This window comes from Melanotaenia boesemani, chromosome 4 (assembly GCF_017639745.1).
Source record: "Melanotaenia boesemani isolate fMelBoe1 chromosome 4, fMelBoe1.pri, whole genome shotgun sequence".
Classification (NCBI taxonomy): domain Eukaryota; kingdom Metazoa; phylum Chordata; class Actinopteri; order Atheriniformes; family Melanotaeniidae; genus Melanotaenia; species Melanotaenia boesemani.
Genome location: NC_055685.1, coordinates 35,338,293 through 35,360,597, shown reverse-complemented (window position 1 = coordinate 35,360,597; position 22,305 = coordinate 35,338,293). Strand labels below are relative to the sequence as shown.

At 43.4% G+C, this 22,305-nt stretch overlaps 1 protein-coding gene across 1 annotated transcript; it reads right to left on the bottom strand.

Annotated features, from left to right (window-relative positions):
- Nucleotides 1-1,342: 1,342 nt before the first annotated feature.
- LOC121638699 (axin-2-like) lies at nt 1,343-15,637 on the bottom strand. The gene is made up of 11 exons (XM_041983633.1): nt 15,428-15,637; nt 13,609-14,552; nt 11,068-11,208; nt 8,352-8,454; nt 6,442-6,582; nt 5,436-5,854; nt 5,202-5,351; nt 4,883-5,116; nt 4,653-4,757; nt 4,067-4,192; nt 1,343-1,615 (listed from the first exon to the last, which is right to left on the bottom strand). The coding sequence occupies exons 2-11, from the start codon at nt 14,439-14,441 to the stop codon at nt 1,489-1,491; spliced, it is 2,379 nt and encodes a 792-aa protein (XP_041839567.1). The 5' UTR covers nt 14,442-14,552; nt 15,428-15,637; the 3' UTR covers nt 1,343-1,488.
- Nucleotides 15,638-22,305: the final 6,668 nt, after the last annotated feature.

Genomic DNA, 22,305 nt, shown 5'->3' with positions numbered 1-22,305 from the left:
AAAAAAAAGAAAAAAATGGGTGTAAAAACAAAAACACATGATTACATTATTAAAAGCATAAAAATATCTTTTAAACATAAAACCCTTCTGAAAACCAAGGGATATATATTAAAACCCTGAAACAGGGCAGCACATGGTATGGCATCCATGTAGGCACAGGTGCTGTACTCATAAAACACCAGCAAAAGTGTGTTCATACATGTGTTTTGTATGTGTGTGCATCACGTGTGTCAATATCCATACTTCAGAATGCATAATTACAATGTACGCAGGAGCTCTGCTATATGCGGTGTTACTGTAACAACATTCAAAAGATATCGGAGGCATAATTCTTCACTGTTTTTGCTTTTTTTCCCGACAAGCTAGCTGACTTCCTCAAGAAGACCCAAACTGATTCTTGTTAGCACGAGTTATTTTGGTGTGCGGGCTGTAAACACTGCCATTATTAGGTCTCTTCTCTGTATGTATCCACCCCCCAATCCCTGTGCAATGCCTGGTTTACAAACAAAGGCACAACAAAAAAGACTGAAGCTCTGTTGCCAAAGAGGAAAATAGAGGGGGGGGGGGGCAACGAGCACCGGGAGATGCTAGTGTGACAAACTTCTTATCACAAACTATCAGCAGCATATAAGACTGGGACTGACCATTAGAATAGTGGAGGGAGGGAGCGTGCCTTGTACAAGACCCATGCTAAAGTTTGGGTCAGACATGGCAACAAGTGGCTAGTGTGACGACCTTTATGAAGCAAAAAAAAAAAAAAAAAAAAGAACCATCAAACAAACAGTATCACTACAGTATTCTCCCAAAATTAAAAGCAGCTTGCCCATTGGCTAGAAACAGGGAGTGGGTGGGTGGGGGTCATAGGTTTAAAAACACTAAAGAAAGGGGGATGAGGGAAAGGATATTTATCAATAAATACTAAATAAAACATTTAACTCAAGACAAATGCATCTATATATATAATACATGTATATATACATATATGCATGTATGTATATGCACACGTATGGACGTTTTGTTTGGATGTTGGGGTGTAACGTTAAGAGCAGGTTGGTGGCGCCCACAGCGCTCAGCCCCGAGGTTGAAACGAGTGCACCATCAGTCCGTCATCACATCACAGCAACAGTCATCTACATCTTCAGTGGTTATATTCAAGAGGAGGCGGGGCCTCCCCCTCCACTGGCCTCCGATCATCATCATCATAATTCCTTAAGGTCTTCAAAGTCTTATGTGTCATGTTTCTAAGGCTGATTGGTTGAGAGAGTCAGGGAGGGGGCGGCACCTCCTCTGAGTTCGGCATACTTCATTGGCTCGTCTTCCTTCAATCGCTTCTCTTGTGCTGGATATATTAACTCTGTTTAGCTTAATATTAAAAAAAAAAACAATAAAAAAAAAGAAGTCCAGAGTGTTTTTACAGAGTCTGTCGCTCAGGTTTTTAGGGACTGTTAAGCTTTTGGTTGGGTGGGGAAGGGCAGTTGGCTGTGGCTTTTAGTCCATCCTTTCCACCTTGCCCAGGACCTTGCCCTCATACATGGGCAACACAGCGGCATCTTCCCACACTTCCTCAAACACCGCACCACACTCAAACTCATCACTTGCCTTCTTGAAGTAGTACCTGAGGAAAAAACACAAAACGAGAGGTTAGTGATTAGAAAACGTTGAGCGTAGGTACAGGGGGAAAAAAAGGAAGTTTGAACTCAAATGATATCTGACAGGGTGGCAGCAGGAGTGCATCTGATATATTTCATCGTGTTCTAAACTGCTTTGAGGCTCCTACATGACTACTTACGTATACATGCTCGCGCACAACTCCCTTTAGTCCAAATCAAACACAGACACACACACTCTGAGAGCCAGAAATGGATCCTGTACAAAACAACTTAGTCATAGCCTTCAATGCCATCCCTGCACACTTCAAAGGTAGAGTCTGACTCCACATCACACCGCTGCACAAACAGAGCTGAACCCAACGTTTAAACACTCCCTGTGATAATTCAAGCCGCGAGAAACAGCCTGTTTGAGTGTGTGTGCTCATCCATGTGTGCCTGTGTCCTCGTCCACTTGTTCATGGCTATTCTGCAGATGCCAATATATCCTGCAAGGTCTTATTAAAGTTGAAGGGTTAATTAGAGGCTGTCTTAAGCACTCCTTTTTTTTTTCTTCTTCTTCTTCTCTGTAGCGCCCCCTCCCTCTCTATGTCTTCATGGCTTCTAATTGAGCTGGCTGTCGAATGAAGGGTCTTTCTGTCACACAGGTTGACATTTCAGGTGCCTGAAAGTCTGCCTGTGCCTGCGATACCACACTGCTGCTTGCACATAAACACACACACACACTATGCTCTTCTCTTACACACATTCACACTTCGGGCAGCTTTCCGATCACCAGCAGAGAGCAGAAGAAGAGAGAAAAAAGGAGGGAACGGGAAAGCTGTCCGGCTTGTGGGTGCGACAGGTTGGATGTTGGCCGAGTTCGAAGGGGCTTTACCCTGGCAGCGAGTGGGGCGACTGATCAGACAGCTTCCTGGAGGTCACGGGTCACCTCGCTAGCCCACTTTTGTTCTTCTACAGAGATAACTCCCAGGGTTAGCTTGGTCCCAATGACTGTGAAGTCTCCTGGAGCTCCTAATGATTTCTACTCTCTACTTTAAACCCAGCAAAAGATCAGCAGGAGGGGATTTAATGATAAGCTTTGTAATGGAAAAATGCCTCATTCTGCCCATGTGTGCCGGCGTTCAGAATATAAAAAAGACGGAAAAAAAGAAAAAGGAGGGGGTACAGCTCAATGTTTTATGAGCTCGGCTTAGAGTCATTCAAATACATGTACAGAGGGGCGTAAAAATGTACATATACTACTATATTTTCTGTTATTGTGATTGCAAACAAATGAAGGTGGAAGAAGTTTGCTTTACAACAGCTGCAAAACGAGCAGCTTGATCAGCAAACTTCTCTATTATCTAAAGCTCTGCTGGACATTATTTAAAGCCATTGATTTTCATTAGTAGATTCATTTCTTTCTAAATGAACGCTCTGCCATTCCTCAGTATAATTGGCAGGCTTTTTGTTGTTCTTTTCCCCCTACGTTTTACTCACAGATAGTTCAAAGTCATCACTTTGCTGCAGTGACAGAAAGAGTCTTTCCACTGGAACATGTTTTATGTGGCAGGATTTTTTTGCTCTTCACAACATCTGGCACTGATATCATCTGGCAGCGCAGTGGAGTACTGTTCTCTGCTGTACCGCTGCCATGTCCAAATTAACCAACTCCACACATTCTGCTGCCATTGAAGCCAGACGCTTCATTCCCACCCACCCCCATCCCTTCTTTCCCACTCACTGGCTGAAGAATTATGGAAAAGCACGGGCACACTGACTTGTTTGCAGGCCCTCTTCCCTCTGTTGCCTAACAAGCAGATGTGGCTGTAGCCTCATGTTGATGTCATAGGCATGCATGAGCTTTTTGTGCTGCAAGTGGTATGAAATCGAGTCAGAACTGAAAGAGATATTTTATAAATCGAGTCTTTGAGTGACTACTTTGTTAAATATAGATTCTTTTTAACTTACAAGTCTTTACCAGATGAATCTGCCATCTTCTTCTGACACCGACATTGACATGGGGGTACCTTTGTGCTTTTTGCTGCATTAACTTCCATTAACAGAACAAGATGTTTGCAGCATTTGATTTCAGGATCTGACGCAATACTGTGGAGGAGGAACTCTAAGGCCTTGCAATGGTCTTTGCACACAAAATCAAATGGCCAAAGCTTCAAAGCCATATTTATTAAGGCTGCCTTAGCATGGAAATCAGTACCAGATGTGAGAAAAAAGAAAAATTGCTCCAGAACCCCCATCCTCTCTAAGCTCTGAATATGTTTTTTTCCCTCAAATACCAGGATCCAGTACTACACTTTCTTACTTAGCAGACAAGAATATAAGTCCAATGAATGCTCACTGATGAACACAACAGCAGGTCCTGCTACATCCAATCAGCTGCCTTTAAACATCTACGTACATCATTTTTATGTGATGTGTGTGCTGGGTGGGGTGCTGGGTGGGTGGTGCATATTTACCGGTAGTTGCCTTTCTTGCTAAGCTGTTCCTTGAAGTGACCCAGGGTGAGGCAGTGGGTCTTCATCATGCTGCGATAAGGAATTTCTTCACCACAGAAAAAGTAGGTGACCATCAGCTCCTTAGACCTAAAACATAAAAGATGCATGGCTGAGACAACAAATCTTTGCAGTGTTGTTAAGTAAGAAACAGCCAGGCTTGAAGAGAGCTCAGAAACACTCAACTGAAACATATAAAAGTGGCTCAGTGACAACTTTGTTAGCTCTGGTGGTAAGAGTGTGTGTTAGCACATGGGTGGAAAATGAGGATTCTAAATTAAAGCATGTTGAAATCTTAAATGATTAAAAAGCAAGAGGAGTTCAAAGACAAAGCTATGCTGACTCACTACATCCCTCTTTGAAGGAAGCAAGGAAATCTGGGAGGAAAAGGGTGAAAACACAAGCTTGGAGAATGAGGGAGTTCTCAAGAAAGCATCTAAAGTGAGGACTTAAATTTGGGGAAACTAGAAAGTAATCAGGGAGGAAATAAGAACAGCTGAGCCAAGGAGACAACGTGAAAATCTGAAGCAAAAAAAAAGATGACTCTTACTCGTCTGCTTGTAGCCCAGAGTTGACAAGAGAGCTGCCTCCGGCGGGGAAAGCAGCAGCTGGATGGCTCCTGTCCCTCTGAAGGCTGCTGACTGCTGCTGAGTGCCTGTTAAATCAAAGGCATCAATCACCATCAATACTCACAACAATATGAATAAAACATTTGAATTAAGTATTCTGTTGATTATTGGTTGGTTAAATGTGCACAGCCCAACACATGCTTATTTCTACCTTTGCTTTGGTGGCTTGGAAACCTCTTCTAGTCTGCGGCAGGCCTCCTCTAGCTGTGCCAGGGTGTTGGGTGGGGGTAAGGGTGGCATGGCAGGATCCTGGATGAAAGGGTGGCCTGGGTGATGGCCACGAAGATGAGCCCCGTTGCCGATACCACCTCCACCCCAAGGGGAGCCGGTCCGAGCAGGCAGGATTTTGGAGTCAAGCGGGCTGGACTTCTTTAGGCCTTGAGTGCTGTTAAGATTTTAAAAAACAAGGTTTAAACAAAAAGTTGTCTGTGGTTCAAATGATGATATGGGGACTTCTGACACACACTTACCTGTGTGGTTTGTGCTTGCCCTGCCTTTCACTCTCTAGGATCCACTGCCAAACATTCTGAGAGCGGTCAGTGGACACTAGAGGAAGGCATGGCGGAGACACACCCTCATCGCAGGCCTTGACTGGCCGTCTGGACAAAGTGCTGCAGCGACTGGAGGAAAGAGGAGGAAAGGGAGGTCAGGACTGCAGAGCGGTTTTATCACAGCTACACCTGAAACTCGGCCTTTACACTCACGCAGGTGTGAAGTCAGAATAACTGGCGCCCCCTTGAGGGCAGAGGCACTGCACGCGCTGAGCTGCCTCGGCCTCGATCTGCTCCTTGGTTTTTGGCCCAGTGTGGTGATGGTGGATGTAGTGGTGGTGGATGTGCTTTGTAGACTGCCTGCCTGTCATCAGAACCTTGGTAGCACCGTGATAAGCCCCGAAGAAGGGTCCGTGGCCAGAGGACACCAAAGCATCTGTCCGATCTGGTGAGCGTGCACGTGGTGAGTGCCTAATCATACCAGGTGACTGGCAGCCAGGAGTCTTCAGTACACGTGAAAGGTGCTCGTCTAGGATAGCCTGGGGGTCCTCCTCACAGTGGCTACCAGATGGCAGCAGAGGGTGATGGAGGGAGGTGCTGCTAAGGTCGTTGCCCTCCTCTCTTTCGTCCTCCTGCACAGTCAAAGGAAAAAAAAAGTTAAGGCAACTGACGAAACATTAATAGTCACATGAGGGAAAAGCAGTCAGCAAAGGAATTCCTGTCAGCTTACACCAACTTGCATCTATCGTCCTCTGAAGTCAGTGAGAGCAAACGCCTGGATAACTTGATGTGAGTTTCCTTTTTGCTGCACTGTTATCTTCGCTAACAGGCTTTGGGTGCGCTTCATCTATAATGCAGAATATGCCTGTGCTTCACAAAGAGACTGGCACTACACATATTCAACAAACGTGCCACTGGAGAGTAACTAAGTGCTATTTGAAGGAACTAAAAGTATGTCTAGAAATATAAGTTTGAAAGTTCCTCCTCCAAATAAAACAAGGGAGGACAGAGAGAAAAAAAGCAAAGAAGCAGCTAAACCCAGACACTTTTAAATCCCTTGGCCTGCACCCTGTTCCTAGACATGCTAAAGCTGCTGTTAAGGCTTTCTGGGAAGTACAGAACTGTTGTTGTGAACTAAGTTGGATCTGAGGAGTAGTGGCCCTGCTTAAACTAAGTGGATGTGTCAGAGTATTTAGAGCGGGTTTGTGTGCATCCATACCTCCTGGATCTGCTGCAGCCTCTCCTCCAGTGAGCTCATCGTGTCCTGCTCTCGCTTCAGCTTCTCCAGTTTGGTGATAAGCTGGGCAGCAAAAGCTGAGGGCTCAACGGGGGTCATCTCCTTAGGCAGCCGGTGTGTCCTCTGCAGGGCAAACAGAGGGAGGAGCATACTTTATTGTGAGTGTGAGTGTAACTACTTAGTGTTTCTGATGGATGCAATATGGTGCATTAATCCACTGCCCTTGCCCTAATCCTATCTATCCTATCTGTTACTATTCCAAAAAAGGCCTAATCCACACGCCCTTGTCCTCGAGCTAACCTGAACCTTCGTAGCCGCCCATCCCTCCAAAGATCTTCTCATGCCCAGTGCCCTTGGCAGTGCCAAGCTGCTGGGCGAGGGGAAGAGAAGGGGGTAGCAATAGCGGGGTAGCAGTTGGTCTTGCTCGGAGGGGAGGCCCCCTGCCTGCACCCTCTGTAGCCCAACCAAGCCATCAGCAAGGCAGCCTCTGAAGTCAGCACACTTCAAAGGGCCCTTGTCAAACATCAAACGCGCACTAGGGGTGGGAGGGACATGCAGCTTTAAATCTCCGAATAAAAGCCAGATATTGACAGAGAAAAGAGAGTCAGGAGAGGAGAGGGGAAGAAAAAGGGAGCGGGTGACAAAATTAACAGCATGAAAAAAGAGGAAGAGGATTGAGATGTGTGTTTGTGGAGTGGCAGTGATAGCAGAGAGACAGAGAGGGAAGGAGGGAGAGGATAGAGGAGTCAAACACTGGGAAGATCTGAAGGGAAGTAGTAATTTATTTCCAGGCTGCATGCAGGGCAGCTCAGAGGTACTCTAGTCACATTATCCTCCTTTTTCTTTAACTATATGCGCTGGCTTCTCTGTCTCCCTTTCTTACTTTTTTTTTTTTTTTTTTTGTTATTTGGCACACTGGCTTTCTTGATTTTGACTCTTTTTTTCTGTTGTTGTTGCTCTCATCTCTTTGTAGACACGATGAAGGGAAGAAGAAGAAAGGCAAGCAGAGCTGCTGGCAAAGGAGCGCCAGCCCTGCACGGGGCCCCCGCTGCCTGGGGCTGGTGCATCATGGGAGACAGAGCCATCTCCAAATCAGGAGGGAGACATTAAAGGAGTGCAAGTAGGAAAGGAAAAGAGAGAAAAGGGAGATTGGGAGGAGAAAAAAAGAGAAGGAAAAAAAAAAGAAAACTGGGGAAACAGACTGCCAAACACATGCACAAACACACACACATCCCCTCCACAAACACATACCTGTGTTTGTATTTGAAGACAAAAGAATTTTACATTTATGATTTTGCCTCTCAACCTTTGTCAGTCTGTTCTCACCCAGTTTTTTTACCTTATCACAACTTTAGCAGGTTAAAAAATCACGATTCAAAGAATGGAAACCACGTGGTAAGATGTCCATGTATGTGTTGGGGAAAAGGAAAATGAAACATAAAAGCAACCTAGAACAAATGCATCAACTGGCGATGTAAGACGTAGATTTGGTAATTATTCATCTAACTGTAAGAGTAATCCTAGTTATACATTTATCACAACCATTAGCAGTGTTATGATATCTTTTATGACTCCTATGGGGATCACTGCTCCATAATCTGACACCTTTATGGTACACAGTTACTGAGATGGAAAAGAAAGACGGCATCTCACATTCATATTTACAGCCTTACACCTGGGACTGAAACAGAAAGAAGCAGCACTAATATGGAGATACTCCCTTTCATTGAACTAAAACTTCTGTAAGAAACCAGCAGAAGAGTCAAACTGAGTATTCTTGCAAAAGTAAAGCACGCCTCCCTGAGGGGAATCAGAGCCCAACAGCATGCAAAAGATGGAGTTTATCAAGAAACACTGAAACGGGAAGCAGAGTGTAAGGAAGGAGGACTTACAGGAAAGTGGGGTAGCGTAACTTGGCCGTTGATCTTAACATTGCGATGCATCTCTCGCTGCAGCTGCTTTTTGGTACCCAGCTTGTATGGAGGGATTCCATCTCTGCAAGAAAGAAAGACATCACAAATTTATTTATGTTAGAAAAAAAAGTCATAAGTGACAACAATCAATTTGTACTGTTTTGGATCATTTGCTGCACTCTGCAACAACTGCTGGTACCAGTATGTAAGGAGACAGTTCATGATTGAAGTGACTGACTCAGTTCCATATAATCACACTAGCCACATGACTGCTGAATGGCAAGGCAATGGGTGCCTTTGAAGCCAAGGCAACAACAACAACACAAAACGCACGGAAAAACACACCAAGACAATAGCAGAGATTTGCTAAACATTTAACTGCAGGCTTCAAAAGGAGGACCCGACAAATACGATTACATCAGTCCGCATCAACTCTGATTGTGTTTATTTAAAGGAAACAAAAGAATCAGCACAAACTTCAATCGAGTCAGAACCCACAAAGGCTAAAAGAGGCTAGCAAATGGTGCTAAAGGTTCTTCTGGTTTTGAAGCTAATAAAAGGAGAGATATAGCAAGGAACACTAAAAAGTCTCCAGACAATTATGCATTTATTCTGGGAATCTTGTTCTCCGTTATTGTCATTCTGTCTGCTAGCTTTTCCAGTCAGTTGCCACTTAAGCTCAGCCAATTATCATGGCCGTTTTGGCTGCTCAGAAGTGTCTGACCTAGCCCAAACGCTACTTTTTCTGCTGCCTCTTTGAAATCTCACACTCATGCACATATGCACCCGCTGCCATCTTCGTTTGGCAAGCGCTCTGCAGTGAGCCTCTGATCTCAGCAACATCAAAAGGCTGGTTTGTAAGATAAGGTAATGTTTGAAGTTGGTGCAGCAGCATTCCCCAGCGTCCAAGTAAATCCATAAATAAGATATAAGCAAAAAGAGAAAAAAAATCCCCCCAACCCTTCTTCAATACACCCCCTTTCCCAAATCCTCCTCTTCTTGTTCTTTATCTGGGAAATGAGATTCAAATTTGCAGTCTGTCTTTTAACCACTATAAAAGGACACACTAATCAAATTGTTTCCTCGAATGAGGCGGAAGGAGCTGGAAAAAGACAAGAGCTCGGGACAAGGACGAGAAGGATCTCAATGTTATAGACCTTGTTAGAAATGTTGAAAGAACATAGCTTTGACACACAATGCTGTTCAGCAATTAGCCCGTCTCTTTTTATAGGTCTTCAGCGAGTCACATCAGCACAGCATTGTCAGAAAAAATCTGATAATGGAGCCAGCCCAGGTGAATCACCTGTGTAGCACTAAGCTTCTTGTAAGAGAAGCCTACTGCAAAAATCAATGCTTCACAAACTGCACCCTTGAGACTACAAGCCATCATCCCTAAAGGCACAGGAAGAAACACAGGAAACTCTTCAAAAGTAAAACTCCACAACCCAGAGGAACTTCTGCTCTAATAAGAACCTCCAAAGTTTAGCTATAAATGAAGCTCGCCAACTTCCCCCTCACTTCCCATGTTTTTATCAACGTGCACTGTCCCCCACTGAGGTGGACCATGTGACTGACGGCTAGGCTAGGCGCTTTGTCCAGGTTGGGGAAGAGAAAACAGTCGTGGACTCTTTCATGGTTTCATGGGCCCTTACTTTATGGGGATCTCCTATTCAGTAGTGCAAGTCATTTTCAAAGCAGCCAGCCACCCTCTTATCCCGCTAAGCTCCCCTCACCTAACAATAGGCTGAAAGCGATTCAGTTAAGCCCTTTATACTCCATGCACTTTATTTTCTCACTCTCTTGCACTTGGAGCCTCACTGCTTCTACTTCTGGAAGGTGGAGAAGAGAAGCTGTGGAGGTGATTTTTTTTTGGCAGAGGTGGGGGGCACATTGGTAGGGAGGTGCTCCTTATGTCTTGTCCCAGGGTCTAGAAATGAGTAACCCCTGTGAAAGCCTCGCAGACACATGATCTCAGCACGCCGCAGAGGCCAGTGGCAGGAAACCGACCAACCATGTGAGTAAGCCTTCTTTCATTTAGTGCCAACATTTTTTCAATGAGTTTGTCTTGAGGCCCAAATGGCCATCTCCCCCCACACACACACACACACACACTCCTCCAGTTCTTCAAAGGGAAAAAGCGATTAGATAATATGAAAAAAAGTCTGTCGTGGCAGAAGGGTGGGTGGGATGGATACATATCGACTTTGAGGAAAATGTGGCAACGCCCCCACCCACATCAAGACGTTCTTATTCTGTTCTCCCGTCTCTCCAGCCTGCAACGCATCAGAATAAACTTCAAAAGGTCTTCAGACATAATGACTTTCCCAGAGTTATCTCCCTGGAGGCCACAGCAACAACTACACATTAATAGAATTACCTGAAGTCAATCATAGAGGATAATTAAAATACATTACACACCATTAACCTTCAACAGTGCAGTCCCTTGGCCCCGGGAAAAGCGGAGCCTGTTGAACGAGAAGGCCAAATATTTTCTTCACACCCCTAGACTTTTTCCTGGAAAGGTGTTGACTGAAATCTGGGCCAAGCCTCGATTGGACACAATGGAAATAATAAAATTGGCAGAGCTTTTGGCAAGCGCCGGATGCAGAGAAATTATTCTCCACAACCAGCTGGGCTGTAATGAAACTGATCAACTGCACGTTTTCATTAAATGAAAATCCACTCAATCACTTACACACTACTGTCCGTCATAGACATGGAGTCGTCTGTGGCGGCATCGCTGGAGATCTCGCTGTCATTGGCACTGGTGGCGGGGGCAAAAATGTAGCCAGGGTTGACAAAGTATGGGCTGGCGGGGTCTCCTCGACGATGGGACCTGCGAAAGACATTTGAGAAGTTTTAATAAGATGTCTCTGCAGACTGGGGTGTGAAGTGGAGACACTGGAGAGCCGTGACACAGTCTGGGCAAAGTTTATTTGCTCCATTTCCTGCTCTTGTTTATTTAAAGGCAAACTTGTCGGCTTTAAGTTTGTTTTGCTGATGTTCTCTGCAGATTTCTGTAATTAGAGTCACTTTCATGAGGTTTTGTGGCCTGAGGAATGTGACAGCAGTATTATAGATGGGGCTATAGGTTCTGTTTTTCTTTCTCTCACTCCCTCTTTCATGTTCCTCCTCTCTGACATGTTAGGATTGTGTGTTGGGGGCGTCATGAAATGAGCAGCCTTGCTGTTTGTGAATGAACCACAGCATCACCCCTTTCTCTCTCTTCCACTATCTCTCCACCCTTTGGTTTGGGCCAGACTTTTTTGTTCCTTAGAGTGTTTTCTCCTGCATGGTCTCCCACTTCCATCTCTTCTTGCTATCAGCCAGTCTGGGACCCCTCCCTCACCAACTTTCCCCTGCTTTCTTTTCTAAAGTCTCTCTGTCTTTTTACTCTCTCCTGCTGTGTTGCATTCCTGTTGCAGTAGTGAAGGGGGTGGACAAGGAAAAGGGAGGGAATGAGAGGAAGGGGAACTTGAGCTTTAGAGAGGGAGTGAGAAGGAGAGAGAGGGAAAGGGGGAAGGTGGGCCCCTTTCTTTATGAGAATGCCTTCTGCCAGGAGTGCTGAGGAGAACCCCAGCATGACTAAAGCCGTAGGCCCCAAGCACAAATCTGACCTTTGGAAGGTCCACGCAAAGAGTCAGGTATTTAGCACAGCTGGGCTCACTACACCCCCCTCACTCTTTCTCCATCTCTTTTCTTTATTTCACCCCCCCCCCCCCCCTCCCCCCGCGTGCCTCCTGTTTTCACCCCCTTCCCCTCCTCTTGTCTCTGTGTCTCCCTCCAAAGCATGTTTAGTCTCTAAGATAGGTTTTGCTTTTAAGTTAAGTGCTGGATAGAAAGAGAAAAAGAAAGAGACAAACAAAAAAGTGGGATCTGTGGTTGGCGGCGGAACTGAGCCGAGGATGTTTTGTTGTTGTGTTTTGCTGCCACTTTGGAGTGGAGGTCTCACAAAAAAAAGAGAGAGGAAAACAGAATCTGTGCAGTGGCAAAATTAGTTCCACATGTTTGAGATGGAAATTGGTTGACCTACAGAGATGGTGAGGGGGGCACAGGGAAAAGAGGGAGAAGAGCGGGTGACGGAAGGGAGAAAGAGGGGTGCTCCTTCCCTCCCAATTCTTTTAGTGAAACACAAGAATGCAGGGTATCACACCAGGAAATGCCCACATGTCAACAAACCCTGTGCTTATTGGTTCCTGACCCAACATGGCCACTTCCAAGCAAAAAGAACAACTGTGCTGAGATGTTATCTGACATCTGCTGACATGAAAATCTGAAAGGAGATGCTTAAACTGAGTTATTTGACTTAATCACTTTTATGCAAAAAAAAAAAAAAAAAAAAAAGTTTAGTTGGAGATCATGGACACCTAGATGACATGACAAGTAAGGTATGAACTATCTATAAACTGCCACTTTTCTCACCAAAAGTATCAGGGCATTATCAAACCGCTAAAGAATAATTGCTTCCAGATGTGAGGAAAAAGTTGTTTTGTGAAAAAAAGAAAGAAAAACTTTTTTAACTACACTCTGATGCCGACACATGCATAAAATCCAGTTTTTGAAAATGTTCCTGGCTCGGAAACATTTCAGCTGTTGGACAATGTGTGGGACGACTTCTTAAGATAAAAGCAAATGCTTTCCACAAACACTTCTGCTTTCATCTCAGACCAAGAGAACAATATCTCTTCTTGGAGTCTGAGTCTGGCTGCACAAGTTGCTTTAACTCTGTGTTAGCATTTCTCCGCATTAAGGAGATTTTGTGACAGTGAACATAAAGTATATGGCTTAGTGGGCAGAATAAAGAGGAAAAAAGATGCAGCACAACTTTACAATAGCATCATCTTGCTTGATGTAGCTCTAACAGTTGTGAGTGTTGGTGTCTGAATTCATTCCTGAACCGGAGGAAGGGTTTCAAAGCACAGGAAACTTGAGCAAGCCAGCAGAGGGCTGCCTGCAAGACACCATTTACTTAAAAGGAAGGCACAGATGCATTGATGTTTTGTACCCACCCCACCTCTCCACCCCTCCAACCCCTTGACTAACTGCAAGGCAGGAGGGCACAAATGTACAGGCATGTTCCTCTGAGACACTTTGATCATGTGGCTTTACCTCTCTCAGGCATTTGTGAAATAACTGCCACATATTTGTAGTTTAATGAGGGAGTGGTGATCATGACAACAGCGTATGCGGTGTTCAATGAATCAAGGAGCTCTAAGCTGTTAGAAGACAGTTTTACCTGCAGTTGTTCTCCAGCACTTCAGCTGCTGTCCGGATGGTAGCAGTAGCCCTCAGGTTCTTCGCAGACAGTCCAACCACAGACCCTAACGTTTTTGCCTTCAGGTCATTACAACTCCATTCTTCTTCCTCCATGAGAGGTGGAAGGTATCCGCACATCAGCTTGAGGCTGCTGAGACCGCCATGGTTCATGTACGCGGCGTTCTCGCAGCCGGTGCGCACATATTCGAGGTATATGTCAGAGGTCAAAAACATCTGGTAAGCATTCTCCTCCATGTGGGACTGAATTTCCGTCTGAGCTTGGTCAAACATAGCAGAGTCAATTAGTTGCTTCTTAATACTATCCCTTATGAAGGTCTTGGTGGCCGGTTTCAGCTGTTTTGCGACTATGCTGTTGTTCTCGATGTACCGCTTGAAAATAACTTTGGCAACTCGCAACGTTTTGGTATCCTTTAAGTCCATTTGCCTGAAGCCGTTGCAGGCGAACCAAAAGTCCAAAGTGTCAACGCAATTCTCCCGCTCCAAAAAGGTCTTGAAGAGATGAGCACCGTCTTGGTCACCCAGAAGAAAATGCAGAGACTTTGTCCACCGAACTAGGGGCGAGTCCGGGGACGCGCTGCCCTCTGGCTCCCCGAGTCCATCCTCGTTTCTGCGCGGTGTGGAGCCGGGAGGCGCTGCGGCGACGTGGGTATCTTTAACCTTGATCTGGGCTATCATTTTGGCAGATCTGCTGGGGTTGTAGCATGACGCCTCTCCCTCCTCCCCCGGTACCGGAGGACGAGGAGCATCTTCTCGGAAGCTACTGCTGATGTGCTCCGTAAGCACCCTGCTCATGGCTCCAGCTCTGTTTGCCGTGTGAGAGTGCCGTCGTACCTCCACTGAGCTCCAGCCTAATCCTCCTCACTCTCTAAAAGCAGCGGGGGAGCTTCTCAGCTCCTCTTCACTCTGAAACACAAAGTATTGATCTAATCAAAGCCAGATCCTGCTGAACTTCAAAGAAAGACATCAAGTAAACAGTCCCTTTAAAAAAAACCCTTGCCGGGTTCACAGAGAAAGGAAATATGAAAGGCTTTTTCCCCGTTTCATTTATCTATTTATAACCTAAATGAGAGATCAACTGCAACCTACATTCTCTACGTGCATTCATCTGCCACATCAAAAACATTTTACAGAAATATTCAAATCAAACAAGCTCACTTTTAACCAAATCGTATCCTCACAACTGTGGCTTACACGTGTTTTCCTAACGAGTCCATGTCACAGGCTTCAACTCCAATTAATTCCCAATCTGTTTCGAACGACTTTAACCACCCCTGTCTGCATCACACACACATACATACACACTCGGTTCGTTTCCACTCGGAGCCCACACTTGTCCTCACCATCCCAGAAATGTACAGAGCAACCGCTGTGATACGCACCACAATGACCTTAAACGTTGTAATGTACGAGGGGTAAAACGCCCCGCGGGAGAAGCCAGTCGCTCTTCCGTAAATGTAAGCTGTCAATCGCTTCCACATCAACCAAGGGTGGTTATTACACCACATTTTTCAAGTTGCAGCCCAACAACGCGTCTGAACAACCAAGGCGAAGAAATACTTTCAGTAAACACAAATGAAGTCGAGAACTTCGCGCAAAAAGTACAAACACCACAACTCTGTATCTTTAACAAGCTTAAGCTACAAAGAAACGTACAAATGGCTGTAACAAATCCCACATTATCACCATAACAGTCTCCACATGTAGTGAATATCCATGGCATCAAACTACGGCTCAAATCTGAAGGATGGAAACTTAATAAATGAGCGCAAGCAACGTACCATCGCAGGTATCCAACCCGAACAAAACCCGTAAAAAGTTTAACTGCTATTCCATTTTTAGCTGAGACGAATACAGTCCAAAAACTCTCCGAATCGTAGTCCAACACAAGACGAATAAAAGACGGACTATTTGGAGCCTGCGCTGCGCCACATGTGCGCTGCCTCGCTGTAAAACAAGCGTCGTAGTTTAATGTACTCTGTCCCATTCAACAACTGACCTCAGAGTAGGCAGGCTCTCTGCCTATGTAGATCACTGGGGGTGTCAAAATCTGGAGGAGGTGAAAAAGAAAGAAGGTGGAGGGAGTGAGAGAGAGAGAGAGAAAGAGGGAGAGGGGGGGCTCTGACTGAAGAATACATCACACTTTTTTCAAGCCAGAAGAAGCACCACCCGACAAATATTCGGTTTTTATCTGTGCTACAAACACACACGCGCGCGAACACACACACACACACATAAGCTTCTTATCTATCTCACCGTATTTCTCGCCCACAAACAAGAAACATAGCCCGCATTTCTCAACTTCAAAGCTCAGCAGCAGCACATCAAAGCGGCCATGAGAGGGGGCCTGTGAACAGCTTTCCCACAACTTACCATCCATGTACCCGAGTAGCCTCTCTGATTTGAAAACGTGAAAGTGAAGTAGTCCAACTACAGGCTGCGTCTATACAACAGCCCCTGTCCTGTCTCTCACAATGGACATTTTTAATGCAGTTGCGAATGAAAAGAAAAACGCATTTCCCTCCCGACTTTTCTCCGCAGGTAGTGTTTCAAGAAGTCATAGCAGGCGGTAGAAATCCTCCCGGCTGTTTCTACACCAATGGGCTAAAGGTTTAACTATGGACTTCAAAGTGAAGAACCGCTGGCCTGGTCCCGGAAGATACATAAAAAATACAGCGTCTTGACTTCGCAATAACCAGCTAAATAAAACGTATAAAATGGCTGAAAATGAAAATAAACGCTTGTAAAAAGGTTCAAACTGTACAGCCCATTTTCTTACACAATTATTTAGAAGTGAGAGGGAATGTTTCAACCTTAGTAGGCGTTTAACAAACTTTGCCACATTAGGACAGTATTTTAGGGTTTTGCCAGGACCTTATCAAAGACAAGCAATCTCGAGCCAACTCCCCGAGGCTTTGGAGCGTCAGAAGTAAGTGATCTACCGCGCCAATAGTGTTATTCTCACCGTCTGTCTGTTACTACACAAAGTTTCAACAGACACACAAAGCAAACAAAAGAAATACTTTTGTTGCTTGTGACCTCTTTATATGAGAGGAATTGGGAGCGGAGGGGAAGCCATTATATCTTTTACTTTAACCTTCTTGTTTTAATGCACCTATCCATTGATCATCTATAACCTGTTAAGGAAGGTCATTTTTAGGTATTTATAAACTGAATTGGAAAATATATAAAGAAAAGTTTGAGACCAGATTTACCAGAGCAAGTTGAGGGGCAGTAGTGAAATATGATTTCAGACTATGTACACAATGATTTAAAAACTTATTCTTTAAGTTATGAGCCTGATTGGATAATCCTATGGAGTGTAACTGTCAAATGATTTACGTATTAGTCACAGGATTTTTGCTACAAAGATGTCAGTGTAACACACTTGCCAGTTCCACATTCAGGGAAAATGGCACAGCATGACATTTTGATTGAAATTGGACACAGAGCAAAGGCAAGAGCTGTTCTCTAGTCTTTTAATTCACATGACTTCCCTAATGTCATTGTGACAGAATCTTAAAGAGTGGGTTAGACAGTGATCCAATCCCATGGTACTTCAAAGGCTATATTGTCCCTTTGATGTTGAAAATCAACTTTAAAGGAAAATATAATTATATAAGTCAGAGGATTCAAATTCACAAAACTCCCATGATGGTACAGGACACGACAGCTAATGAAATCCAACTTCTCTGAGGTCACAAAGTGGTGATTAATTCATATGAGTTAGTTATAAAGAAATAAGCATAATGCGTAGAAACTCCTATGTGGACTTAAAGTTACGTCAGAATCTTTCTCCATTCACGTCCGCATCAATTCCAGCCCGGTACTATTTACTTTTAAGATTACTCAGTGATTGCTGCTGTTTATAATTTGTAATTTGGATCCCTAATCCCTAACTTAATGTGTTTCCATTTTTTACACTCACTTGAAACATATTCCTTTAAGTAGTTTTTGTATAGTGCAGCATTACTACAAATATACAAGGAAGCTCATTTCCTTGTTTTCTTTGTGCAGCTGTAGTCTATTTGCATCAACATCTTATTAACCTTATCGTAAATGAAGTTTGCTATCAGAAAACCACATACCATCAGACAATGCCTTCTTTTTCTCTGAACTCAGGTTTCCATTCACTAATGAAGCATGTCTGAAATGCTCTCTTAAAACACTAGAAAGTTAAAAAAAAGAAACTTTGAACATCTCTATTACATGGTTAAAAATAAATAAATAAATAAACCAAACTGTTTAGTGTTGCCAGATGGTGGCAGTATTGGCTTCATTGATGAGGGTTGCAATCCAGTAAAAGAAGTAGTTGTACCAATTGGGAATAAACCTCCAGGAAGAAAAAAACATCAATAACTGCGATGGACATCAACAAAGAAAAATAGAATAAACCAATCTTCAGGGATTGCTTTAATCTGTGGAAATATTGTATATTAAATGAATATTTTTTATAATTCCATCCAAAGTTTTTTTCAGTCATGTAAGTTTACTGTGTGTCAAGTCAGACTGAAAATAGCTTAAAATATTATTTCCAACCTTAATGCTTATTCAGACTTTTTCGAAACAGTAAAAAAAAATGATTAAAGAAATATTTTGGGGTATTTGTGGAAACGTTGATTTGTCTGATGTCTGCTCATCTGTGCATGCAACGGATGAAAAGGTCATTCACAGGCACAGTGAACATTGGACGGTTCTATGAAAAAAAATATTGCTTCCACAAAACCCAAACAAACTAACACCTAAAGCCTCCAACAACTTGCTCGGGGAAGAGATCTCTGTCTGCAAGATTGAGTGCCTAATTTTTTAAAAATAATAAAATGGGTCAGAGGCAGTGTGAAGCTCACGAGGCATTCTGCTGATCAGCAAGGCCCAATTTAAGTTCTCAAATGTGTCGCCACAGTGTTATCTGCACACAAACTTATTTCAAGTAAGCTTTAAAAGTAAAAACTGAGATATAGACAGTTATAAAATGTAATATTTGAGGTGCAGGACAATCTTTAAAGTGGGGTATTTCACTTTTGGGATAAGATGTTATCCTCAAATTAAATTAAGCCGCACATATCAGTGAAAGAAAAAAAAATGTAGACGGTTACATTTTTGCTGACAGGCAGGAAGCTTTGCTCAGACTGCTTTTAATGGCATGTAAAGTTCAAGTTTTTCAGCCATTCAGGATGTGTTGTTTTTTAATCAGTTTTCTGAAGCTGCTGTGATCACCAAACCCAACTTGCAGTCTGTTTGAATGAATTTTTTAAATGTTATGAAATGCTAAACTCTTCAAGACCACACCGGTTTACCCTCGAGTGTGCACTCTTGTGTTCAGTGGAGACAAAAGAGAGAGGGTGCTGTAAAGTAGCCACAAGAAGCCTTTTTTGATGTTGACCCTGCCCTGACCCCTTTGTTGGGACCCTAACCATTTCACAGGGAGATCCAAATGCTTTAAAAGCACAATGCAGGACAAGAGTGCTGCCGCTGACGTGCTATGAAGCCCCAATAAAACGGGGTGACCTGGAGGCTAATTGAGAGCTCGTGGTTGAGAAGAAATTAAAGGCATCTGGTGTGTCACCACAGATTGGAAATGAAGCTCATCTTTAATTAGAGCCTGCTTTAAAGGAATAGTGAAAGTATTCATTTCACTTCTGACAGCAGAGGTGTCACCAGGATACACAGAAATAGATAGAGGACTTATTTCATGACAGTAGAATGGAAAGAATGATTTGTTTGAAAAAACTTTACTTTCTTTTTGTTCTTTCTTGCTTCTGCAGAACTGCGGAAGTCTTTGATGGTACATCATTAGTTGCATCAGTCAAACATAAGGCCTTTATTCACACTTTTTTGCTTTTTCATAAGAACCTCTGGATTTGCATCACATCAGAGCCCACAGCCTATGTTCCTACAATGCGGACAATAAACGCTATACAGCTTGTTTTATCTCTCTTTCCTTTCCACAAATCCTACACTTGAGCTAAAATACCACAGGAAAAACAGAGGAGAGGGTGGATAATTGCAAATAACCCAAAATTTGGGAGTTCAAAGGCTGTGGTGGGTTTGAGTGATAATTTTGGCTGAAGCATCACCATAAACGCTAATAAAATTAAGTGCGTCGGAGGGAAGAGGGGGCGTGGCTAGGAGTCCCTTTGAACAGACCCTGTGATCAGTTCCCCCTCTCAATTAGCATATTGTCCACTTCTCCTTTCAGCTGGGAGGGAGGGGGGCAGTCCCACCCCCCCTCCAGCATCCCTTTGAAGTGATTATCCCTTTATCTCAAGCCTGAGCGAGGAATATCTTGGGGGACAATGGCAAATTAAAGCCCATATGGAGAGAAGCGTGAATGTCTGTTTGTAGGCTTAGAGAGAAATGGTAAAAAAAAAAAAGCAACAGAGAAATAAACAGGGAGAGGAGGGAGGAAGAGTCACAAATAGCATCATTTTATTTGCATGATGTCAACACTTATCCAGAAAAGTAATTTAGGGCTCGTGCCTGGAGTTGACACTTGTAGCAGAGTGACTTTAGAAGAGCTCAAGGAAATAAGAGGAATGAAGAGGGGTATATCTGCCATGACAGATGGAGAAAGTGGGGGGAAGGAGGAACGGAGAGATAGAGGGATGAGCATGAGTAAGAGAGAGGAGTGCAGTTGTCAGCAGAATCAGATGGCGGTCAGGCAGACAGGCTTGAAGAAGATACAATTAAAGTGTGGAGTTAAGACGGTCTTTGAAGTCGGACATGGTGCATAACACCCTTAAAGTTTGAGAAGCCAGCCATTCATCCGCCTGTTATGGCTTGTTATGAGCATTCCCTTTAAAAGACCCAATGTGAGAAAACAAACTTTAATTTTAACTTTGGAAAGAATTAATAAATCAACACTGACAATTGTGAGGTAAGGTTGTTGACAAAAGTGAATAAAAAAAGGATCTCTATAAACCTGGGTGTGGGATTTGCGAAAGAAGCGGTAAGTGTGTAAATGTGTGTGAGCACTGAGGATGAATAATTACTTTTCTTCCTACACTCCCTCTTTTTACTTACAATCCTGTTTTTCGGTGGCTTAAAAGTTTAATAAAGTGTAGAAACAATGTGGGTGACGCTTGGTCTAATCCGTTTTGGCTGCAGTGAAACTATCTGATGTAAGCAAATGTTTGCCAAGCTAGTCTGTATGGACAGACAAAGTATGCCTGTGTTAGTCTGTCTTTTTGAGGTATAAGATAGTATGCACAGCTATCAAAACAACATTCTACATAGCATTTTTGCATGAATCCACTGAACCACGTAGCACTTTGCAGTGTACAAAATTATATTTCATTTCTATAGTTCTAATGGCTGTTACAAGCACCCTATACAGTGCAAAAGTCTTGAGCCACCCTCCATTTCTTCATATTTTGCTTTCAAGCTATCGCTTTCTTGTAACCTCTTAGTGTGGTCCTGAGTAACAGTTTTCAGCTTTCTGAAGGACTTCCAAAGCTTTTTCTTTGTACCCTGGCTGCTTTTTCACTCATTTTGAATCTAGTCCTTGTACCTGACCGTTTTCAGAGGAATTTTTGTTTGTTAAGCCTCATCGCTGACCTAAGAATCATGCAGGCATTAAAAATAGTCTCCCAATTCAAGGAATAAAGCAGTGTTGCGTCAACTATGCTACTAAGAGCTTGACACAAAGACATCATTTATGCCCATTTCCTCATTTGTATCTATAATAAAATGCCAATAAATAACACAATTTGACAGACAGAAAATAATGTTTATTTTTTTTCACCAACAAAGTGATTTCCAAAGAAGAAGAATTACCTAAATTTCTTTAAAACATTTGAGGAAGATGGACAAGTATAGGTCAAGAGAAATGTTAGGTCTAAAAAGACTGTCTACATCAGATGAACAGGATGTGAAAACAATGAAGAAAATGGAACAAATCCAGCAGAGGACAGGCCTGACACAGGATCTCTTAGATGCATGTGAACCTTCAGTTGATCCATGAAGCCTCATCAAAAATGTTCTCAATGGAAGAGTGGCTGTTAAGAAGCCGTTCTTAAGGGAGAGAAACAGAAAGAAAAAGCTGGCATACATGCCACATGCCACAAGAACTGAACTGAAAATCAGTTGCAACAGGTCTGATGGAGGGATGAATCCTATGCAGAGCCTGGACCTTAACATTACTGAAGCCATGTGGGGTCATCTGGACAAGGAAGAGAACAAAAGACAGAAACATCCAAAGAAGAGCTTTGGAAAGTCCTTCAAGAAGCCTTCAGAAATTATAAGAAAGCTAGTCTTACTCCCTGTTTCCACCAATGGGTCAGGGTCAGTACAGGATGGGTCAGAGTGTATTTTTTTAATCTCTTTCCACAGGTAAAAACTGGGAAGGGTGGCAAAATATCCAACTTGTCCTACTTTTTTTGGACCCGTCCTCTAGGATCCCAATTTTACTGATCTGACCCTAAAGGGTGGAGCTTGACACACAGGAATCAATTGATTGGTCAAAAGAATCATCACTTCTTGTGCAACTTTGCAAAAGAACAAAGCAGCGACAGCACCATGTATAGATAAATGATGGATATTTTGTTGTTTAAAGCCACATGCAAGGAAGAAAGAACACAAATTGCTTGATGTCCATGTTCTCTTTCTTTGTTTCTGTCCTGTGTTCTCCTTTGTTATAGTGCAAAGTAGGTGTTGCGCC

Bases quoted from the DNA above. Each gene is read 5' to 3' on its own strand.
- LOC121638699 (XM_041983633.1), bottom strand. From the start codon at position 14,441: ATGAGCAGGGTGCTTACGGAGCACATCAGCAGTAGCTTCCGAGAAGAT. The intron at 11,209-13,608 runs GTAAAACTGTCT...TGTCTTTCGCAG, and splicing joins GTGCTGGAGAACAACTGCAG to GTCCCATCGTCGAGGAGACC. The intron at 5,117-5,201 runs GTAAGTGTGTGT...AAATCTTAACAG, and splicing joins GGCAAGCACAAACCACACAG to CACTCAAGGCCTAAAGAAGT.